Genomic DNA, 20,209 nt, shown 5'->3' on the forward strand with positions numbered 1-20,209 from the left:
TGATAGCTCAATTGTAAAGAACAGTATTTAGTACCCAATAGGTACTGCACCAACATTCACAAGCCTGGGGCCTACAGGGGGCCGCAGGCTAACTTAGAAAATGCATTTTCAACCTGTGTGAACAGCTGTTTTCTCATTAAGAAAACCTAGTCAACAGAATAGTGCCATGGGATTAGAAGATCTATACCAGTTGGAGCCTCGGAGACTATTTGAATTCAGGCAGCTGGCACCATAAGTGCCTTGGCACAGAACATAATTGGGAGCAAATTAGTTTGTCCCCATCGTTTCTATTACTCACCAGAAAGCTATCAAGTCCATAAACTGTTGGTCTGTACTGTGCTCTGTGTAGTTCTACGAGGAATATGTTTGAAAATATCAGTCTCGCTGCATGTTCTCAAAGTTCCCTCTGAAATAGAAAATTATTAACTTGTGTGCAGCAACTCACCCTGGGTCAAAAGCACAACGTGTACCCCTAAATATTGATTTCCATTCTAATTCTTCAGTTGGATTTACACGGTAGACAGGGTCACTGAATTGTGCATTAGTGTAGGACCAAATTATGCACCAGGATTAGCAAAGTTATGCAGCAGCAGGAAAAGGCAAATCATGCCCAGTAATGCAACATATTTAGAGTTAGTATTAACTCATTATTTTGGAATTTTTAGACATCTTAAAATTGTCTGGGCAAAAGGTTTTACCTCATTAATACCATTTTGACACCCATACAGAAATAAGCAGCTGAAAATCAGTCAAGCTTGTTGAAGGCTGTCCACTGCAAGGCAACACATGTCACCTGCCATTTAGTAACTTTTGATCCGTTTGAACAGAAAGCAAGTTTTTTTAATGAAATCTGCAGATAATGCTGAAGATGATGGATTATGTAGCAAAGACAGTAAATCCATAATTATGTGGAAAACACCACAGCCACAAAATCACATAAGTCCAATGGCCGTGCAAATAGAACATTTGCCAACTATTTGAGTACTCATAATCCGGATATAGTGACGAATGACAAGTGATGTCACCTCTCACATACCCTATAGACCACAGCACATACAACAATGGCAACATGTGTGCTGAGTCATGACCAGACCACATCAGTACCTAATGCACCACGCCCAGCTCTTCCCATGTAAGACAGACAACAACCGCAACACTCTCCAATCAAACATGTAGGCAAACCTGAAACTGCAGGCATCAAATTACAATTCACAGCAGTGGTAATAATTATTGCTATTGAACTTTGCTCCAGTCAAAGTGCATAAGATAAGAATAGAGACAAGCTGCAAAAAACTGCTAAATATTCCATATAGCATAGCCTGAAATAGATTTTAAATGATATAAATTGATGGAGGTGCACTTTTTTTATATCAATTGTGCGTATCGATGTTTGTATAGTACAGTTTATAATATGTTCGCACCTCCAAATGTATGAGATCCACTGCTTCATTATATAAAAAAAAGTTGTATTCTTAGCTCTAAAATCTTTTTGAAGAACCAACAAATGTGTTTCCTTCAATACATTTAGGAAAGTCTTTAATGCAAATTAATAATATTCCCTTCGAAAGTATTACCCGGTACACGCTTTGTTCAGAAATGAGCAGTGTTGTTATTTCTGTGGTATTAGATAGTTTGATGAATCAAAGTTTCACAACAGCCCCCGAATTGGGGTCTGCTAACCCTTCTTCCCGAATTTACCCTCTTCGCCAGCTATGTGCTATATAGGACAAGAATGCTACCAAAGTCACTATTGTGAAACTTTTATTCTTCTAAATCGCGCTGTTTATGATGCTTGTGCCATGCAGCACAGGACACTGCACTCCCTTGTATTTCTTTCCCCGTGCAAATATTTAACCACAGGACCACGTATGCTCCTCGGTCTGTCTTTTATTGATGATGTCCTGCGACTTGTGTACAGGCTGAGCACTGTCTCAGTCTCTTAGCACAGTCATCATTCACTAAGTCTAGCTGATGTTCCTTTGCTCTGTGGGATTGTGTCATCCTTGACTCATGCCATTGGCGGTTATCTTTGTGCACTAGCTGCAGATATTCATTTGTTACTCTTATTAGCCCCAGAGTTCTATTGTTCAGAGTACTGGGCCAAAGGTATGTGCCACGGTGCTGAGTCTTCTAACACAAGAATCGTTATTCTTGCCAGACAAAATTACTGTACCTTAAGGGTTCCCCTTCAAGAAATTAGCTAAGTTCTCAGACGTTTTTCTGTAAGGGGACGCGAGATAGGTTCCCCGAAAATGCTGTGACCGAAAAGCTTCATAAAAATATCTTGAAGGATGTCCGAACGGAAAGACTGGCCAGAAATAGCATTTGGTGGGAAACTTGAAATTGTCTTTTTGGATCTGGCATACAGGCGGCTTTAGCTGTCCTCCCAGCTTCTTTTTTCCCAAAAAGTCGAAATAATATGTACAGATGTTTACACATAGATAGGTTTTCGATCAACCCTCTTCCGCCCACTACAGCTTACATCAAAGGGCAATGAGATAGCCCACTTTTGATATCTGCTCTGCTCACCGTAAGTGATGGCATTTTGATCATGCACATGTGCACATCCACCTGGTAAATAGCCCAGATCAGCACAAGGATTGAAAGGTGAATCTCTGCTTTCATTTTGTTTTGATTCATTTTGCGGCGGGTTGTTTTTTAGGTTGAGCGTGCAAGCGGTTTGACCTGTTGTTAGTATTGTGGGCTTCTAACCACGCCCACCGCAATCCCATCACTTTCACTCGTTCATAGGCGTGCCTTTCAAAAATCCTTTATCATCGTTGGTAAATGCTTTATGTTTGTCCCTCCTTGCAGCGTTTTTTTTACCGCCGTGCAGACTGCCCCGTTACATGGATAATTGCATGATTACCAATACGTTTGACTGCGAGCTAACTTCTTTTTCTTTTTGTGTCTCTCCACGCTCATGCTCATGACGGCCATGGCGCTTTGAATCGGCTCACTGATGCCAACTGTTTTACTTTTTTATTCTCAATTTATGTGGCAAGAAAAGTACAGTTAGGAATTTTCAACTCTAATACCTCTAACTTGAGCAAATACGAGACCCATTGCATTGAAAATGTTTGTTTTATTTACTTTTGTTTCTTGCAAACATGAACGTCATATTCAGACATTTCCCCATTCCTATACTTTTTTGCTTTTATACGTTTAATGCCTATTGCAGATGTTTGCCAAAAACAATCACAGGCTTGCCTGGGCCAGCCTTATTGGCTTTGCCAATGCTTGTTTGATATACTTTCAGTTATATTGTTGTGTGAAACTCATGCAACAATTAATTATGCAAAAGATTTAAAAAAAAGGTGTATCTTAATTTAGAAATACAACATGCGACAGGAAAAGAAAGCGAGAGTGTGTGTGTGCGCATGTGTGTGTGTTTTAAATGTGTTCACTGGGGACATGTCTGGGTGTGCAGTTGTTCAGTGACTCAGAAGGCGTCCTTCTAGCAGTGTCATATTATAAAGAAGGCCTACAATAAAGATGACGTTTTCAGAAGGGGGAAAGCATAGGTTTAACAGTTCACACAGGCTTCCTCCTGTCTCGCTGCAGCTGTTCGTAAAAACTGAGAGGAAATGAGTGATTTTTTCAATCGCAGAAAAGTTTCTTACAGTTCGCCTTAGTCAGACTCAGCCCTACCGTCGTTTTTAAAGGACCGAATGGCTAGCTCTCTTTTTTTTTTTTTTTAACCAAATGCCTAACATGTGCCAGCAAGTCTAGTCCTGTGGCTAAGGCAGCGTGAGAGAAGCAAGTGTTTCCAAATCTTTGGGGCGATCTTTGGAATGTAAAGACCGGATCGTGTTTTTGAAAAAAGCCACGTGTATATAATTGGCTGCAATGTGGCGCGTTGTTTAGTAACATTACGGTTATCGCCACTGTCACCTGCCTGACAGCGATGTGGTAACGCAAGCAGGTTTTTCCTTCATTTAAACTGTTGTCTAGGGTTGATGAAACCACGCCCTTACACTACGTCTGAGCAATAGGCTCCGGAAATCCCGACTACTGGAATTCATTTGATGAAATAAATATGTATGTATTTTCGCATCTTTGCGTCGTCACACGCATTGCCTCACTGCAACGCGTAGGCGAATCAATCAATCTTTGGAGTTTCTGAAAGCATGTTTGGTCCGCTGGCATGATTTATGTAGGATAAACAGTCGATTGCAGACAAACCAGGCATTTGAACATGAAAAACCGATTCCTTAAGTGTATTTTCCTCGTGCCAGACCTTCCTTGCCTCTTGTGTCAAAACTGGAATAAGTCAGGTTTTCGTAGGTGACACCGGAGGTAAGGATTCTCGTGCAGACGTTTCTACGTTTCCTGTTCGCTGACAGCTCCTCGTCGGAAGCTGCCGTTCTTGGCCCTGCGGCGGATGGCATGTCGTGGCCGCAGGCGGGAAGGGACCGAGGAGTGTGTTGCCAGGAGGGTGCCGTCCCGTGATGAAATAAACCTGCCTAGGAAACAGCTGCCTGGGAATTTCATAAACATTCATTGTTTGCCACTCTTATCTCAGTCCACACTCTTGCTCTATGTTATAATTAGCCTGGCAGACATTTTGTATTTGGGCCGTGTTTATACTGTACACGGCGTGGCACCAAAGGCACAGCGTAACCTTTACAGACTCGTTGGTTTTAGGGTGATCACACTGTTATTCTTGCTAAGAAGAATACTTTGTAGAAGGAACTGGGCATAAGGTTGTGCCAAATACTGCTAATAATACAAACAGAGACCTGGGAGAAACCTAATACGAGTGTTACGCCTAAGAGTGCACATGTCGTATGTGGTGACTAGGGTGACCAATCACGGACACTCCTTCCAGCCCTCACTCTTTCACCTACGAATCATTATTATGAGGTGTGTCCGTCTAATTAAGTCCATGGAAGCAAACCAAGACTACAACACCCAGAATGCCTTAGGCTGACACGCAACTGCCCTGGACAAAAAACTGGGTCTGTAATGACTTGGAGTGTTGTGGTCACAGTGGTGAAAATAAACTTGGCCTGAATTGTTTTCAATATCTGTGGAACAAGTATCTCATAACACGAGAATGCATATGTCAGGTGCACCATTAATAATGTACTTTATTCTCAGATTGCTAAGGCAGTGAACCTTTACTCCTCCCTCACCAGCCTTTTCTGGTGTAGCTTATGGGTGAGAATCAGAATGGTTAACACCTATGTTGTAAAAACACACACACTCTCTCTCGTCTATCATGGCTAAAATAACCTACTAATATTCACAGGAGTGACGAGATGTAGTGCTTCCATCTGTCGAAGCCTACTCCAAGCTTCTCCAATTTGCATAAACGTGCACCCGAGCAAGCCTCCTACCTCCTTGCCCCTCAGTTTCTTCCCCTACTAGCGACTTCTGAAAGGGCTTTGTGAACAGACCAGGTTTATAGGACAGACAGCATGTATACTTTTGCAATATGTCTTCTAAATTATTTTTAGTGGGACTGTCGGAGATATTTTAATACAAACCATTAAACCTCATATTTACCCTAATCAATTTTATATGAACTTTAATAATATTTTAACGTCAATGTAAATATCGCACGTCTTCTGGGGTATGTAGAAGATAGGCTGGTGCCAATGAGCCTTTTTAGAGCGTAGTCTCTTCACCCCATGCAGGAGGGCAAAGGCGAGTATTTACCCCTACAGATTTCAAGATGAATTTCTGAGTAACAGTCGAGTTGAGAAGTCATACTACTTTCTGCATCCTACCACTTGGGACCAATCATTTGACAAAACGTTGCATTACATTACATAATGTGCACCATATAAATCTCCATAGCATAGCGTAAAATATCATGTTGAAGCCTGTACAATTTGATTGCCACCATGTGCTTAAGTGGCCAGATTATATTGAAGATAGTTTTGTATAAATGTAATCTTGGTCAACACACACACACACACACATGCATCCATACACACCTCCAGCAGACTACCAAAGTCAATAGAAGGCGGTGGATGAAATTAAATACCAGATGAGCTCAGATCCTCACATTTGGTAGAATCAACAGAAGGTGATGATTGAAACTGATGAGGTGTAGGGTAAGATTGTCACTGTAGAAGGAGCTCTAGTGGGAGAGTAGCAGTAGTCAGTCTGTGATTCCTTTGCTGAGAAAAAAGAAGAAACAAAGAAAATATCAACCTGCTGTGGAATAAAAATGAAGTACATGAGGTAATCCTGTATTGAGATCATATGTGAGTCAGAAGAAGAGCCAGGGCATTGTGCAAAAAAACAGATGTACAACAGAAGAAGGTAATTGTAACTGAAGGACTCAGCCAGCCCAGCCACCATTCCACAGCAGAAGTCCCACCCACAAAAAAGAATGCTGGGCTACATTTAGGTCTATTCTAGCCAAGGGCAGTGGCCCGAAAGGCACAGCAGTAGTAATGGAGAACACATTTCCTTGCGAAACACAGAGAAAAACTGTGGTAATCAAAAGCAGGTGTTCAGAGCCCACCACTTCAGCCAGGAAGTCTTGCAGCAAAATAGGTTGCAAACAACCTTCTTGATATCGAGTCTGTTTGAAGTGGATGTCCTTAATCTCCTTTAGCTCCTCATGCTTTACTGTTTACATGCTGTAGTTCCCCAGATGAAGGCTTTGGCCGATGTGTACATGCAATGCATGTGTACAAATAGAGCTATAAACCATTTCAGAAATGTATGGCGCTGTGGTGCGTAAATATAAGTCACGCTGCAACGTATGTTACCAAAGTCAAACAAGGGCCATCGGCTATGTATCCATACTTCTTAAAATATGAACTTGTGGCGACGAGGTTACCTTGTGTCAGTGAGAGGCCCAGTGCTTGATCCCTGGATGTCAACACTTACAGGAAAGAACTCTTAATAAGTAAATGGAAATTGCACTTGAAAGTCCTGTACTCCGGTGAGTGTTCCGGGAGACCATCAGTTCCAGGAACTAACTCCTTCCTTAGGCTTCTGTGGTCCTTTTCCACATCCTCATTCAAGTTGTATATAGTAGGAAGGAAAGGGGAACGATATTAAGACTGCTACAGTATCACTGCAGGTTTATCTCATTTGAGTGTGCAGAAACTCCCCCAAGTAGCAGATTGACAGAAGCATTAATGTGCAGTCCAAAAGACCACAATAAGCTTCTCTATGTGAGCATTAAGCGAGGGTTTCTACAGAACTTCTGCTGCGAGGCCATATGAGTGTCAATTTGCAGGCTTTATAACTGCATATAACATAAAATCAGACAAAATAGGATCACATTGCAAACAACTTCCATCACCACTAGATCCGCTTTAGTGTCATAGGCAGAACTTCAATATGTGGGATTGCAGGCTGCACTTACTATCATATATAAACCTTCCCTAAAATATTAGGATGAGAAAATGGATGGAAATGTTCAGATTTTGAAGCAGGGATTTAACAAGATGCCATTTACTACCAGTTTTGGCAAATAGGAGACCTCAGACAGGGGAAGTGTATGTAAGCAATATGTAAATTTAATAATGTATGGTATCGTGTAAATATACAGTTTCCATTCTCACACCCAGCCCTCACGACCAGTCTGCTCATAGACTGCCGGTGAGCTGTTGTTCTGCTGTACAGGCAGAAAACATCAGCTGCAGATGGCAACAGTTTGGATAAATGTTGATATCACGAGGTAGAAACTGACTCATTGAAACAGGTATTCTAAATAAAATGTGATTATGTCACGAACATTTTTAGGCTCATTTGATTAAGAAATATATATTTAGTCAAAGATATGTGGTTTGGTGGCTTGTCAACTTTGGGACCAGGAAACCTGAATTCTAGCCTTGGCTTTGACAAATGGCCTAAACGGATTATCCAGGGAAAATAACCTTATTTACATTAATCAGATGGGTAAAAAGCGCCAGATATGGTGGCACACACAGAAAGGAAATACTATCTGGTAGGAGTAACCTTTTGATGATCAAATCACGGTTTCACATAAAACTTGTTAAAACTCCTAACGGAAAGACAAGTGGACAAAATGATTTTGATACAAAATAGAACAATAATAGAACAATAATATCAACCCATCTCTAAGAGTGCAGGCAAGTATGTTCCGTATGGTAAGTGTTGCAATCAAGAATGTCCAGTCTCTCACGGAGGACTGCGTATATTCGTCGAAGAAACTTGAGGACTAAAGGAAGTGGAGACTGTAACCACGACGACGATGTTTTCTTTAATAGTGAGGTACCCTCTGGTTACATTTCCAAGATTTGGAATCTTTTTTAGGTCTTACCTATAGACTGCTTCTCTCTGTCTATCATCTTAGATCTATTGCGGACAATACCAGTATTTAAAGTGGGTCACCCCATTGCTTACTATTTGCTTGCTGCTTAGTTGATGGGGTTCCTTCCTCTTCTTGTGTTTGTCCCTTCCTTGAAGCACAACCTCTTTGCCATCCTTTTGATTGGATGACTTGTACCTTTTTTACTGCTTACATTCAGGAAATCACTTTTTTTCCCTTTTGCTTGGATCACTCCATGTGAGGATGTGTGTTTCCACGCTATCTCCCTCAATCTACTTTCCCTAAAAACCCTGTGCTCTCTGTGTTGCCACCCCTAACCTCCAATCTTGTCTGTTGCTCCCCCTACCCTTCCTATTCTCCTCTGTTTTCTCTTTATTTATGTTTTACACTCCTTCCCCATCCTCCAGTGCTCCCACCATCGCTGCCCTCGACACTCGTCTGCTCTTAACTCACCTGACCCCTTTTGCCACTCTACCTTGTTTGCCTCTCACATTTCGATTTTTTTGGGGAGTCCAGCAGCTCTAATTTGCTGAATTTAACCACTCCTTTGGCAACAAAACACTCAAGATGGGCAGCAGAAAAAACATTTTTTTCTGTTTTTGCAAAATGCATAGCCAGAGCAGTTAGTCTGCATTAGCAGCCAAACGAAATACCAATGTTTGATATATTAGTAAGTAAAGGCATTGTTTGACAGTCACCTATTGTTTCTATAGCAACAGGAGCGGCTCTTCCGATATGGTGGAGTGTCGTCCTCCAGCCAGCAGCACCAGCTGCCACACTGTTACTACAAAAGCGATAATACACTATATTTATTATCATTTTGTATTAAAAGGGCAGGGCTACTGGCTATGATGGGTACGAGGGGGAGTGCTCAGCACTCCCCCTCAGTGCACATGTATGTTTGGCCGGCCATCTCAGGCCGCCCAAACACACATGTGCACTGGGCTCCCTCCAGCCCAGCAACACAGTTGCTGGGCTGAAGAGAGCAGGCACAGGCTCCCAGTCTGCCTGGGAGTGCCCTGGCTGGGCGCTCCCAGCCAATCCAAACACTGCTGTCAGCAGCATTCGGATTGGCTGCTAGTCAGGCTGGGAGCCTGTGTCTGTAGTGCAGGAGAGGAGCGGTGCGACGGCAGCAGCGGCAAAGCAGGAAAGTGATTTTTTAATGGAATTTTTAAATTAATTTACCCCCTGCACCACCCCCCACGTGCCGCCCCACCCCAACAAAGTCCAGCTCCTGTGTAGCACTCATTACTCACCCAGTATTTCTACACCAGTATGTATCCTTAGTTATAAACCTTCTTATGAAAATCAGTAGGACGACAATGAGTCAATTTCAAAGCTATCATCTCAAATTCCATTTCCTGCAGAGCAGTTTATCTACTTCCAGAGCTAATAGCCACAGTTGAAGCATAACGGACTTGGAAAGAACAAAGGTTTCCCGAAGGAATCGTTTCCAGCAAAGCTGCCTGTTGCTTCTCTTAGCAGCATGAATTCATCTCTGACAGATTTCTCCTGCTTTTTCTCACAAGAAAAATAAAATAGTCAGCTCCCTGCTCATGGAAATATTTCACAATATGTTAAGTAAATAGCCCGTCCTCTATCTATTTCTGGGAAGAAACTAGATAACCTTTGACCTGTGCGAAGTCATGCTGCTGCGTCATTCAGCATCCCATTGTGTCTGCAGATGAGTCCCCTGTAAGCACCACTTGGCAAGTGGCAGCAGTTTCCCAGAGGGACGAAAAGAGTGCTAAGGGCCACTTTGAGCATATCAGTAAGTGTCAGTAATGGCCACTTGTCCAGCAGTATATCTGATATTATTTCCCCAAAATGGCAAGCTCCGTGTCCCAGTGTCTATGTTGGCAACCACATTTAAACACAAGCAACTTTTTGTGCCACACTGCTGAATTGGAAAGGGAAGGTCATTTATTTATTGTAGGCTCGAGAGAGTAATAAAACTCTGAACTTGATTTCATGGCTGCAGAAGGAAAACATTCAATATCCATTAATTGGTGTACATGTACAGAGTGTTATTTCATTTCGGTAGCGACACTGGGTGACTTTTTTAGAGTAAAGCATTTGGTGCTGAATGGTGGTTTTGTATGTGTGTCTGGAAGTACTTGCGAATACTTCATCATTAATTTATTTAATAGTAAAATACAGTGGATTCTGCTATTCTGATCACTTTCAGGATTATTGTCAGAAAGTTGCGGGATTAAGGTTATCGAGGACACAGCAGCACCGCAGAGCGATGACTACAATGTGAATACACACTAGTGGAAAGACAGCTTTGCCATAGGGGACAGAAATCTATCGGGCTTTGGCCACCTAATGCATTCCAAATGCAAACAAGCATTGGCAGAGCCAAAAGGTTTTACCTTTATGACCTACTAGCTTTCCCAATGGCTTTGGCCATGATGCACTTTGATGCTGTGCAGCGTGGCTAATAAACAGGGGGAAAAAGTCCTATGCGGAAAGCATCATCATTATGTAGCATGTGCACCACGCATGATGGTTGGGTGCAAAGAAAGCAGATGGAGTAAGCAACACAGAGGGCGTACACCCTGCACGTGCAGTAGCAGGCTGAAGTCAATCGTCCTCCGTTATTACACCCATATGGTTTTTGGAAGTCAGTCCATAAAAAGCACTCTTACTACTTCATTATGCAAGGAGGTTGAGGCCAAAATGTTGAGCTCAGAAGATGCAGTTGTGGACTGATGTTCCCCCTTGCCACAGATTCTGATTGTCAATAAGGGCCCACAGAGCATTAGTGAGTAGGGTGACCACCTCCCTCCAGGCCATTGCGGACGCTGTTTCCACTTCCGGACTTTCTTGTGATATCCTAGTGCATTCTGGGTGTTGAACCCTTGTTTTGCTAACACACTTGAAAACTGTAATTTGTAGGTGAAAAGTTCAGGACTGGAGACAGTGTCCATAGTGACCTGCAGTAATCTGGGCACCCTAATTGTGGAAGGCGCTGTGTCCCCTGAGAATCGGACCATGTTTTTGTGAATGGGATTTAAGTGTCTATTGAGAAAATAAGATTAAATGGAAAGTTTAGAAAATAAAGTAGTGAAAGTGAGTCTACAGGAGTGATGAAGGTGTGCCTGGCAACACAAGCTTATGACAGAGGACAACAATAGCACGATCGAAATGCCCTTGTAATTTGGGAACTAGTGAAGAACTTTGGTGTTGTGCAAAATTCATGATACAATCGCGCAGCTGACTACTCAACTTTTTTAATTTATTAAAACTGTCAAGCCGTCTGGGATCATTCACTTTCTCAAGTAATTTCTTCAACATGCTTAGCATTTAAAATAGAACAAATACTTAAAATGTAATCCACCCCTTTTCAGAATCATATTTGAAACAGGGCACTGTTTTTTTGTGATGATATTAAACATCTCAAAATTCAAGTGAGGCCTCCACCCTGTAAAAATGAAAAGAAATTAAATTCAATGGAAATTAAATCTCCACATAGTTCGTGATTCAAATTCCAGGCCCTGTGCTGTCAAATGTTGCTTGGGTGGGGCGCGATGCGCACCTCCTGGAGGAAATGGGCCAAGTCCGATCTAAAAACAGCCCCAGGGGCTGGTCGGCATTGTGTAGAGAGGACTATTGTTCAAGCCCACGTAACAGTTTTCTAACCCTGGAAGGTCGTGTTTTACGTCCCGCAATGTTTGTGTAACCTCTAGTCACAGTGGAACAGACTCACCCGCCGAGCAAAGCAGCCCAGGCATACTACTGACAGGAATATGATAAAACCGCTCTGGTTTGAACTCAGTACTGAAAACTGCTGTCCCGGTCTGTCCGTCTTCTCGTGGCATTAAGAGACGTCTGGGTGGGTGTGCTAAAAGTAGTGTGCTTTTCCTTGTCAAATGGCATTTATTTTACAGGCTTGTTTCTTGCCTCAGTGAATGGAGGCGCCGTCTTCTGAGATTTGGGCTTTATACGAGGGCCATTTCAATAGGGACTGCATAGAGATTTATACCCCAGACCCCGCGCTTCTTCAGGGCTCCGCGCTCCTGCGTAAAACATTTTAACAGATCTTGAAGCGTGTCTTGTATATTCATGGCAGCAGCCACTGCAAAAGCCACTAGATGGCGCCAAATATTGGAGCTTCCTCTTTTATTATTGTTCAACCCTTAAAATTAGTTTTTGCTGCAGAGCCATGCCTGATCTCTCCCCTTCGATTCCTTCCCTTTAGAGGCGGAAGACAGGACTTTACATCCTCACCCAAGCGCCCTGTCTGGGTAGGCTACTCCTTTATTTTCCCATTACCATGCCCTATTACCACGAGCTGATGTGTAAGCTATAATGGTCACGCTTGACGGAAAGGTTTGGCTTCTTTGGTCTGTAAAGGCTTGTTTTAGTCTGGCGGGGGTTCTCAGAGGTTGTAAATGTTTTCCCCTCGTCATTCGCTGTGTTTGTGCTGTATTGTCCCCCCGCCGCCTCGGACTGATGGGCACTGCCCTTTCAACATCCGGCAGCTTATGTCACCGCAGTATACCGGAAGAGGTGGCTGCATATCGCTTCCTTCCATTTGTCCTCGCGGGCCGGCCAGCGTGACTAAAGTAGGATTTTATGACCTTGGCGGTCATCGTCAAGGAGAGAAAGGCAGAGTCTGCCCGGGCTAATTATACCAGGGCTCTTTACTTAGAAGTTTTTGTCTACACCGTCGTCAGAAGAGGAGTTGCAAGAATTACATTGAAAGGTATATTTCACGAATGGATCGTACTGTAGGTGGGCTGCACCATGTAGGGAGTGCGGTTGGTGGACTCTGAAGTGACTTCCTACACAGACAGCATGCTGCACCGTGGGAGTGTGGTTGGTACTGTGTTGCCTTCGTTTTGACCCTGTATGGGAAGAGGTGGAGATATTGTGTTCTGGGACACAGTGCTTAGCAGTGTGATAGATAAATAGGTGTGAGAGAGAAATTCACATTTTATGGTTTTCAGGAAGCTGACAGGCCTCAGGTCCCTTTAATATATTTGTTATGATCCTAATCCTCCAAACTGGTTACCATAATGGGTTGTCCACTCTGAATTTTTTAGTTCAAAGTTTATGGTTCTAAGCATGCACAGGTGGAAGGGATCGAAAAATAGAGGAACTACTAAGAAATACAAACATGTCGTGGTGTATCTTTGTCCAATCAGTTAAGGGTGTATTACTAGGCATTATTCAGTCCTTGTAAAGAGAACAAATTAAATACTACACACAACTGAAATTTGAGTGCTGTAAAGTGCAACAGAAAATATCTGATAAGTGGCAAACCCATTAATCCTCATCTAATAAAGGTGAAATGGTCTCTTGGCTATGTTGGTGTCTAAGACACCAGAACACCTGAGTGCCGATGCGGACTTCCGCATTTCACCCAAATGTACAATTTACAGAAAAATATCCTTGTGTGATGGTATTGCCTCACTATTTTGCTATTTTACACTTATTAACAGTGGTTGGGTAAGATTTCACCTCATTAGCGAACTTCTAACACCTAAATACAGCAATCGGCAACTAAAAGGGCACCAGGTAACCTTTGGAAAAGGGTTTCAACTGCAGGGCAACGTGTGGCAGCATTTTTAGTTACATTTGATCTGTTAGAAACAAACACTTTGTTAAAATCTGAAATTATGTTACAGATAATTTATTGTGTTGCAAGTGTGGCAAATCCATACATATGTGGTAAGGAGTACAGAATTGCATAATTCCAGTGGCCCTCACAATACCTCATCTATTAATTTATTATGAATTATACAGAACCAAAATTCGCCTTACCATATCCCCTCCAGCTTTAGAGATCTAATCTACTTAGTAAGCTGCATTTTGTGGGGGGTGTACGTGGTAGAGGGAAAGAGTGACTTGTATACCAATACCAGCATTAGTATATGTGCACCATAAAGCTATTTCATGTTGACTCAAGGAGAGTAGTTAGTAGTGAGGCAGGTTGGTACGTTGTTAGTGAATTACATGATCACTTAATGTTGTGTCCCTTAATTACATAACTCCATTCAATATAGCAAAAAGTTTACAGTGGATGTAAAGTTCTAGGGTATGACTTATATACAGAGCACTAGTTAGTACATTGGAATTTTGGGTGCTCCACTGAAGCCAATGAAATGGATCAGGAATAATAATGGCTGGCATAAGCCTTCTGCTCCAACATTCTAATGTTTGTCTTTCAACGTCCCTGTAGAATATGAGCATTTTCCCTTCAGCGGGTGTAATGTTCTAATAGACTTATATCCCTTCTGCCTTGGGCACTGTTGATTATAAAGGTCCTCTCCCTCCCTGTGGCTCAGGCCTATAACTTGCATTCAGGGCCTTTAACAACCGGCAAAGCCCTCAACAGTGGGCTATAAAGATATATTATGGCAGGAAAGCAGTGATCAAAATAACATTTTCTATTTTCTTGAGGTAGTTGAACAGTGAGTGGAATAGATTTGGCTGGTGTGTGTTTCAAATATACCCAATGAGGCACTATCTGTAAGTGTAGCATGTGCACAGTTGTACAATCAGAACGGCCTGAATGTAGCCACTCTTTTATCAATGGTATGTCTTCCTATTTCCTTGTTGCTGAAAGTAAAATAAACATTCTAGTATATTGTAACCCACAATAGATTAACAGTAGGGGTCGTCAGGGACAATGGGTGCCACATAGCGTGCTCTTTGGTACCCCTTGGACTGCCATTCAATCCCCTAGTCTCAGGGTTCATGCAAGGAGCAAGAGGAACAGAAAGGAAGTTAGACTTAAGGAGCCCAGGTTAATTTCTGTATTCTCCACTACCTTTCTGTATACTCCACTACCTCCCCTCTTCTCAACACAATGCATGATGAACTCAAGGTTTCGGCTTCTATGTCTTCAAAATTTCAATGACTATAATCATATAGAATGTATATCCTAACCAGGTATGTAACTAGCCCCAGGTCCACATTCTTCAGGTCATTGAAACGTTTAACGTTTTTTTCCAGTTCCACAGTTCTTATCAGTATTAATTTGTTGCCAAATCATTTTGTTGTACAATACACATGATCAAAGTGATTAATGCAAGAAATGTTTCTCGAATACTATGTTTATTCTCTTTAGCTCAGTTAGCACAATACGACTCAATTAGCTGTGTCAATATATGAAAGCATTTAATTTGAACTTGGACAATGTTGGATGATGCATGTACACTAATGAAATATATTTAATTCATTTGCAGGTCTTCTTTGTGTCAGACCTTTTCAAGCCCAAGGCAAAGACCTCCCTGCCTCCTCCGATCAAAAGGGAAAACCTTACACCTGTGGACATCATTGAGCGAAATAACCACCACAATATGGTGTAACATGCACAGGATCTGCTTGCAAAAAGACTGCTGAAGGCAACTGCTGGTTGCCCTCAAATCTCATCAGACAGTAGAATGTAGGGAGAGACCTCTCTTTTACCCACACAAGCGACGTCTGCCATGAGGCCTTCAGCTCACAACTATGCACGACATGGGTGACCATCATTTTCAACCGAAAAATAAATAAATACAAGTGGAGCCAGAGTTCAGGACGTGCAATTAGGTGTTAAGTGCTCATGTTATAGTGACCACTGCATTTGCTGTGCCATAAAGAGCTTTGAACTTTTGCAGAGAGCAAATCGTCTTTTTAGGCGGGAACAATTCTTTGCAGTCAGCAGGTTGAAACTACAATATAGCACTATGTTGAAATGACGTAGCACTGAATTGGTTGTTGGGATTTGCTCTCTGGAGTCACCGCTCTCTTCCACTGTTCTGTCTGTGGCTCAAATGCATACTGTGACGTTGGTTCGGAATGAAGTTCACCCACTAGACACCATCCAAGCCATCTCTTCATCACGCACGGCAAACGAAGCATCTAATGCAACATCAGCTATCTTGGCGATGGACCTAACACCCAAGCCTTTCCACTTCTAAGGACGTGTCTGACTAAGAGAATCCTGTTAATCTTTTAAGCATAAATTAACAACTCTAACCTATGGTGAGTTGAAGAACGGCATAAGAGAAGACCTCTAGAATTGACAACATGCAGCAGTGTTTTGCGTGCCATTGGTCCCACCTTCAGGATTTCACGCTTTGTGAAATTATTGTGGTCTGTCTTGCTAAATCTGTTAGCACTATAAATTTGGGATTGACTCCCATTGGACATTGATCCTGTTGTTCAGAGCTCATGCCGCTGGGCGGTATGGCTGAACCAGCCCATCAATCGTAGTTTGTCCATTCACCATACTTTGTAGTTTAGAGCCCTTAAATCATAGCAAACATTGAATTAGATCAAATAGGACTATGCTCAAACTTTCTGCTGAAGCGAAAGTTAATGAAATTGCATATGTACAGTGTTAAACATCCATTAAATATTTTTAAAGGGCAAACATGTAAAAAAGGAATCATATAAACCCCCATAGATTGGCCATTTGCACATTAGAACAGAATCCGTCCTATCATTTCAATTATAGCAAGCTATGATTTTATATATATATTATATATATATAAATAATGTACAAAACATAAAAATTAACTATGTAAAATATTATTTCTGAAATAATGTAATAATGTTTAGATATATCCACTATGAATATAAACTGTGTCTTGACCTGTGTAATTTACATTGTGCTGCTTAAAAAAGCATTGATCTAATTTTTTATAGTCGACTAAAAAATGTAGTTCTATAGTAGTCATTTTTGTATTAAAAATAACTACAACTAGAAACAATTGTATAAAATCATATTAAATTGTCAGTATTTTTGTAATGTTTCATTTTGTAAAGAAAAGACTATTATTCTGAGACTTTTGTAGAATACAAATTAAAGTTTGTATTGGCAAAACTATGAGTGCGTGACTTTCTTTTTGTACACGTTGTGCACGTAGCAGCGGGGTGTACGCTGAAACACAAACTATCTGATGTTAATTCTGAAGTGATAAAAGGTTTCTCGTGTCCTGTACCTAGTTACTGCGGTGTCAGAAGACCCTGTGCTCGTTGTCAGTGAATGGCAAACTTACAAGCCTATGACGCACTGCTAGTTCATACTTCCTCATTTAATGAATGAACAATACAGCACCGAACACATTTGACCCACATACTTCACAATGGTGAATTATGTCTGAACGACCTTGTGATTCCCATGGACCTATTTTAATAATGTATCCTTGCCTACGGATAATTAAAGTAAAAAACACATAAATGAGGGGTTGAATCCGGCAGCACTGTTCGTCCTTACTATTTTCTTCAACTGTGATATGTTTGCTAAAACTGTGTGCTTTAAGACGAGTCTGTTCACAGAGCTAAACCACACACATTTTATTAATTCATTCAGCTGTAAACTATTATCTGGCTTTGTCTTGTGGGTTAAGTTGCACACCACTAGCAATGTTCTTCACGGTGAGTAGTGTTATCACAGAGTATAAAAGTGGATTTAGTGATCGTGAAATATGCGAATGTTAGAATAAAAATCACTTTTGCATTCCAAATCGGACCACTCTGCCTCCTGTCCACCATTGTAATCAGGAATGGAGTGTACCTCCCTCCAGGTAACCTTTGTATTCATTGATAAGATTGCAAAAAACACACTGGCAGATGATGAGAAAAGTTAATCATTGATTCTGACGACAAGATCCGCACCTTCAAACTGGAGGCGAAAAGCTCTGTGACTCTGAAAGACTGCAAAACAGCAGGAGTACCCCTGACAAGGCTCACTCCATCCACTCGCATGTAACATCCTTAAGTCAAGGGAAATCCTAGAACATAACACCATTCTAAGAAGCACTTGCAGTTGGGTAAAGGCCGATCAGATAATTTAAATTATCCATACCCTAACTTTCACCTGGTGTCTTCCCCTTGTAGTGCCGGCAGATAATTTCCCAGTATCTCGAAACCTTGCTTTAGAAAGGCCTGCTCGAGCGTTCATGACACAAGATTGTAATCTTTTACAACCCCATGAGATAGCATGAATGATAATCAGCTCTACAATCAGCAGACAATCGGCTATACAATATCTGTTTACTGATGGTAACTGGTTCACATTGTGAAGTCTCTTTACCTTTTATGTCTAATGCTTTAGGTTTTATTGACTATATGGTGTTGAAGAAAATGCTAGTACCTTTTGCTTCATTAAATAATTAAAGACCTTTTGTTTATGATAATGTCAAAATGTGTAAGAACAACAACAGAGGACAAAATGGCAAAAGTGGACCACTTTGGGCTTAGCAATCTCAATAGAAAATCTGTGCATGATGCTAGGTAGACCAGTATTTGCAGTCTCAATGTTCCCAGTACCCTATGCTCTGGCACAGGTGAAGAAAACCCCGTTTTCCTAGTAAACTCCTGCCCCCAGCCAGCTCCATCACAGGCTCTGCACTGAGGTGCCATTGGGCAAAGGTTTGTCTACACAGGCATGATGTCCAAGGAGAGGGACGGGTACTGTGCGAGAAATGCATTTTGGAGACCAGCAGAACCCTCAATACCTCACTTCTAGCACAATAACAACCATCTAGCACTAAAACAACAAAACCCTACCCAGAGGATACTGTGCGCCACATTCCACTGTTGCAGCTTCAGATGATACTTTTGAACTATCACTGAGAGACACTGGTTTAGCAGAGTCCCCTCCTGGTAAGTCAGAGAACTTTTGTGTTCTAGAGGGCGCTCATGTTCAGACTCGTGCCCACCCCTATAAAAGTACCATCTTAGCCAATATTTACCTGAGTAAAACAAGACCAAAACAACAAAAATCCAACTTTCATAAGCAGAGATACAAATTTTTAAAGATTAAGGGCCATATTTATACTTTTTGACGCAAAACTGCGCTAACTCAGTTTTTCGCCAAAAAAATTAGCGCCGGCTAACGCCATTCTGAAGCGCCATGCGGGCGCCGTATTTATTGAATGACGTTAGCCGGTGTTAGCCGACCGGCGCTGCCAGGTGTGCGTGAAAAAAAACGACGTACACCAGGCAGCGCCGGCGTAGGGAAAAATGGCATTTGGGCGTCCCAAAATGGGGCAAGTCAGGCTGAGGCAAAAAAATCGTCTTAACCCGATTAGCGCCATTTTTTTTGGGCGCCCAGACGCCATTAACATGACTCCTGTCTTAGCAAAGACAGGAGTCATGCCCCCTTGCCCAATGGCCATGTCCAGGTGACTTATGTCCCCTGGGCATGGTCATTGGGCATAGTGGCATGTAGGGGGGCACAAATTAGGCCCACCTATGCCACAAATTTTTTTAAAAAAAAATACTTACCACAACTTACCTTTTCTTCCCTGGGATGGGTCCCTCCATCCTTGGGTGTCCTCCTGGGGTGGGCAAGGGTGGCAGGGGGTGTCCCTGGGGGCAGGGGAGGGCACCTCTGGGCTCATTCTGAGCCCACAGGTCCCTTAACGCCTGCCCTGACCCAGGCGTTAAAAAGAGGCGCAAATGCGGGGTTTTTGCCCCGCCCACTCCCGGGCGTCATTTTTGCCCGGGAGTATAAATACCACGCACATGCCTGGGAGTCATTTTTTAAGACGGGAACGCCTACCTTGCATCTCATTAACTCAAGGAAGGTGTTCACGCCAAAAAATTATGCTAACTCCATGAACTTTGGCGCTAGACGCGTCTAACGCCAAAGTATAAATATGGAGTTGGTTTTGCGTCGAATTTGCGTCGAAAAAAACGACGCAAATTCGGCGCAAACGGAGTATAAATATGCCCCCTAATCTTGGTAAAGCAGTTAGAAACACAACAATTCTAACTGGGGCTATCACCGCATCTTGACGGAGTCATTCCCAACAGTCCAACACCACTCATGAGGGAGTGTGGGCCCGCCTTGGAGTCACATCGACCCCAGGTACAGTACCTTTGAAAACGATGAGGAAACAAAGATGTTGCACGGAGTCAGCAAGGTGAGGTGTCGCAGGAGTCAGTGCAGTTTTGGTTACTTACTAGTACTGGGGGGGGTGAGGCATCAGTTCC

At 42.3% G+C, this 20,209-nt stretch overlaps 1 protein-coding gene across 2 annotated transcripts in view; it reads left to right on the top strand.

Annotated features, from left to right (window-relative positions):
- PLPP3 (phospholipid phosphatase 3) overlaps positions 1–17,090 on the top strand; it is an 83,887-nt gene extending 66,797 nt beyond the window's left edge. For both annotated transcript variants that reach the window (XM_069232601.1, XM_069232602.1), the window contains exon 6: positions 15,466–17,090. In XM_069232601.1, the coding sequence (XP_069088702.1) occupies positions 15,466–15,588 (123 nt within the window). In that variant the 3' untranslated portion in view covers positions 15,589–17,090. The remainder of the gene's footprint in view (positions 1–15,465) is intronic.
- The last annotated feature ends 3,119 nt before the right edge of the window (positions 17,091–20,209 follow it).

This window comes from Pleurodeles waltl, chromosome 4_2, assembly GCF_031143425.1.
Source record: "Pleurodeles waltl isolate 20211129_DDA chromosome 4_2, aPleWal1.hap1.20221129, whole genome shotgun sequence".
NCBI classification, from domain to species: domain Eukaryota; kingdom Metazoa; phylum Chordata; class Amphibia; order Caudata; family Salamandridae; genus Pleurodeles; species Pleurodeles waltl.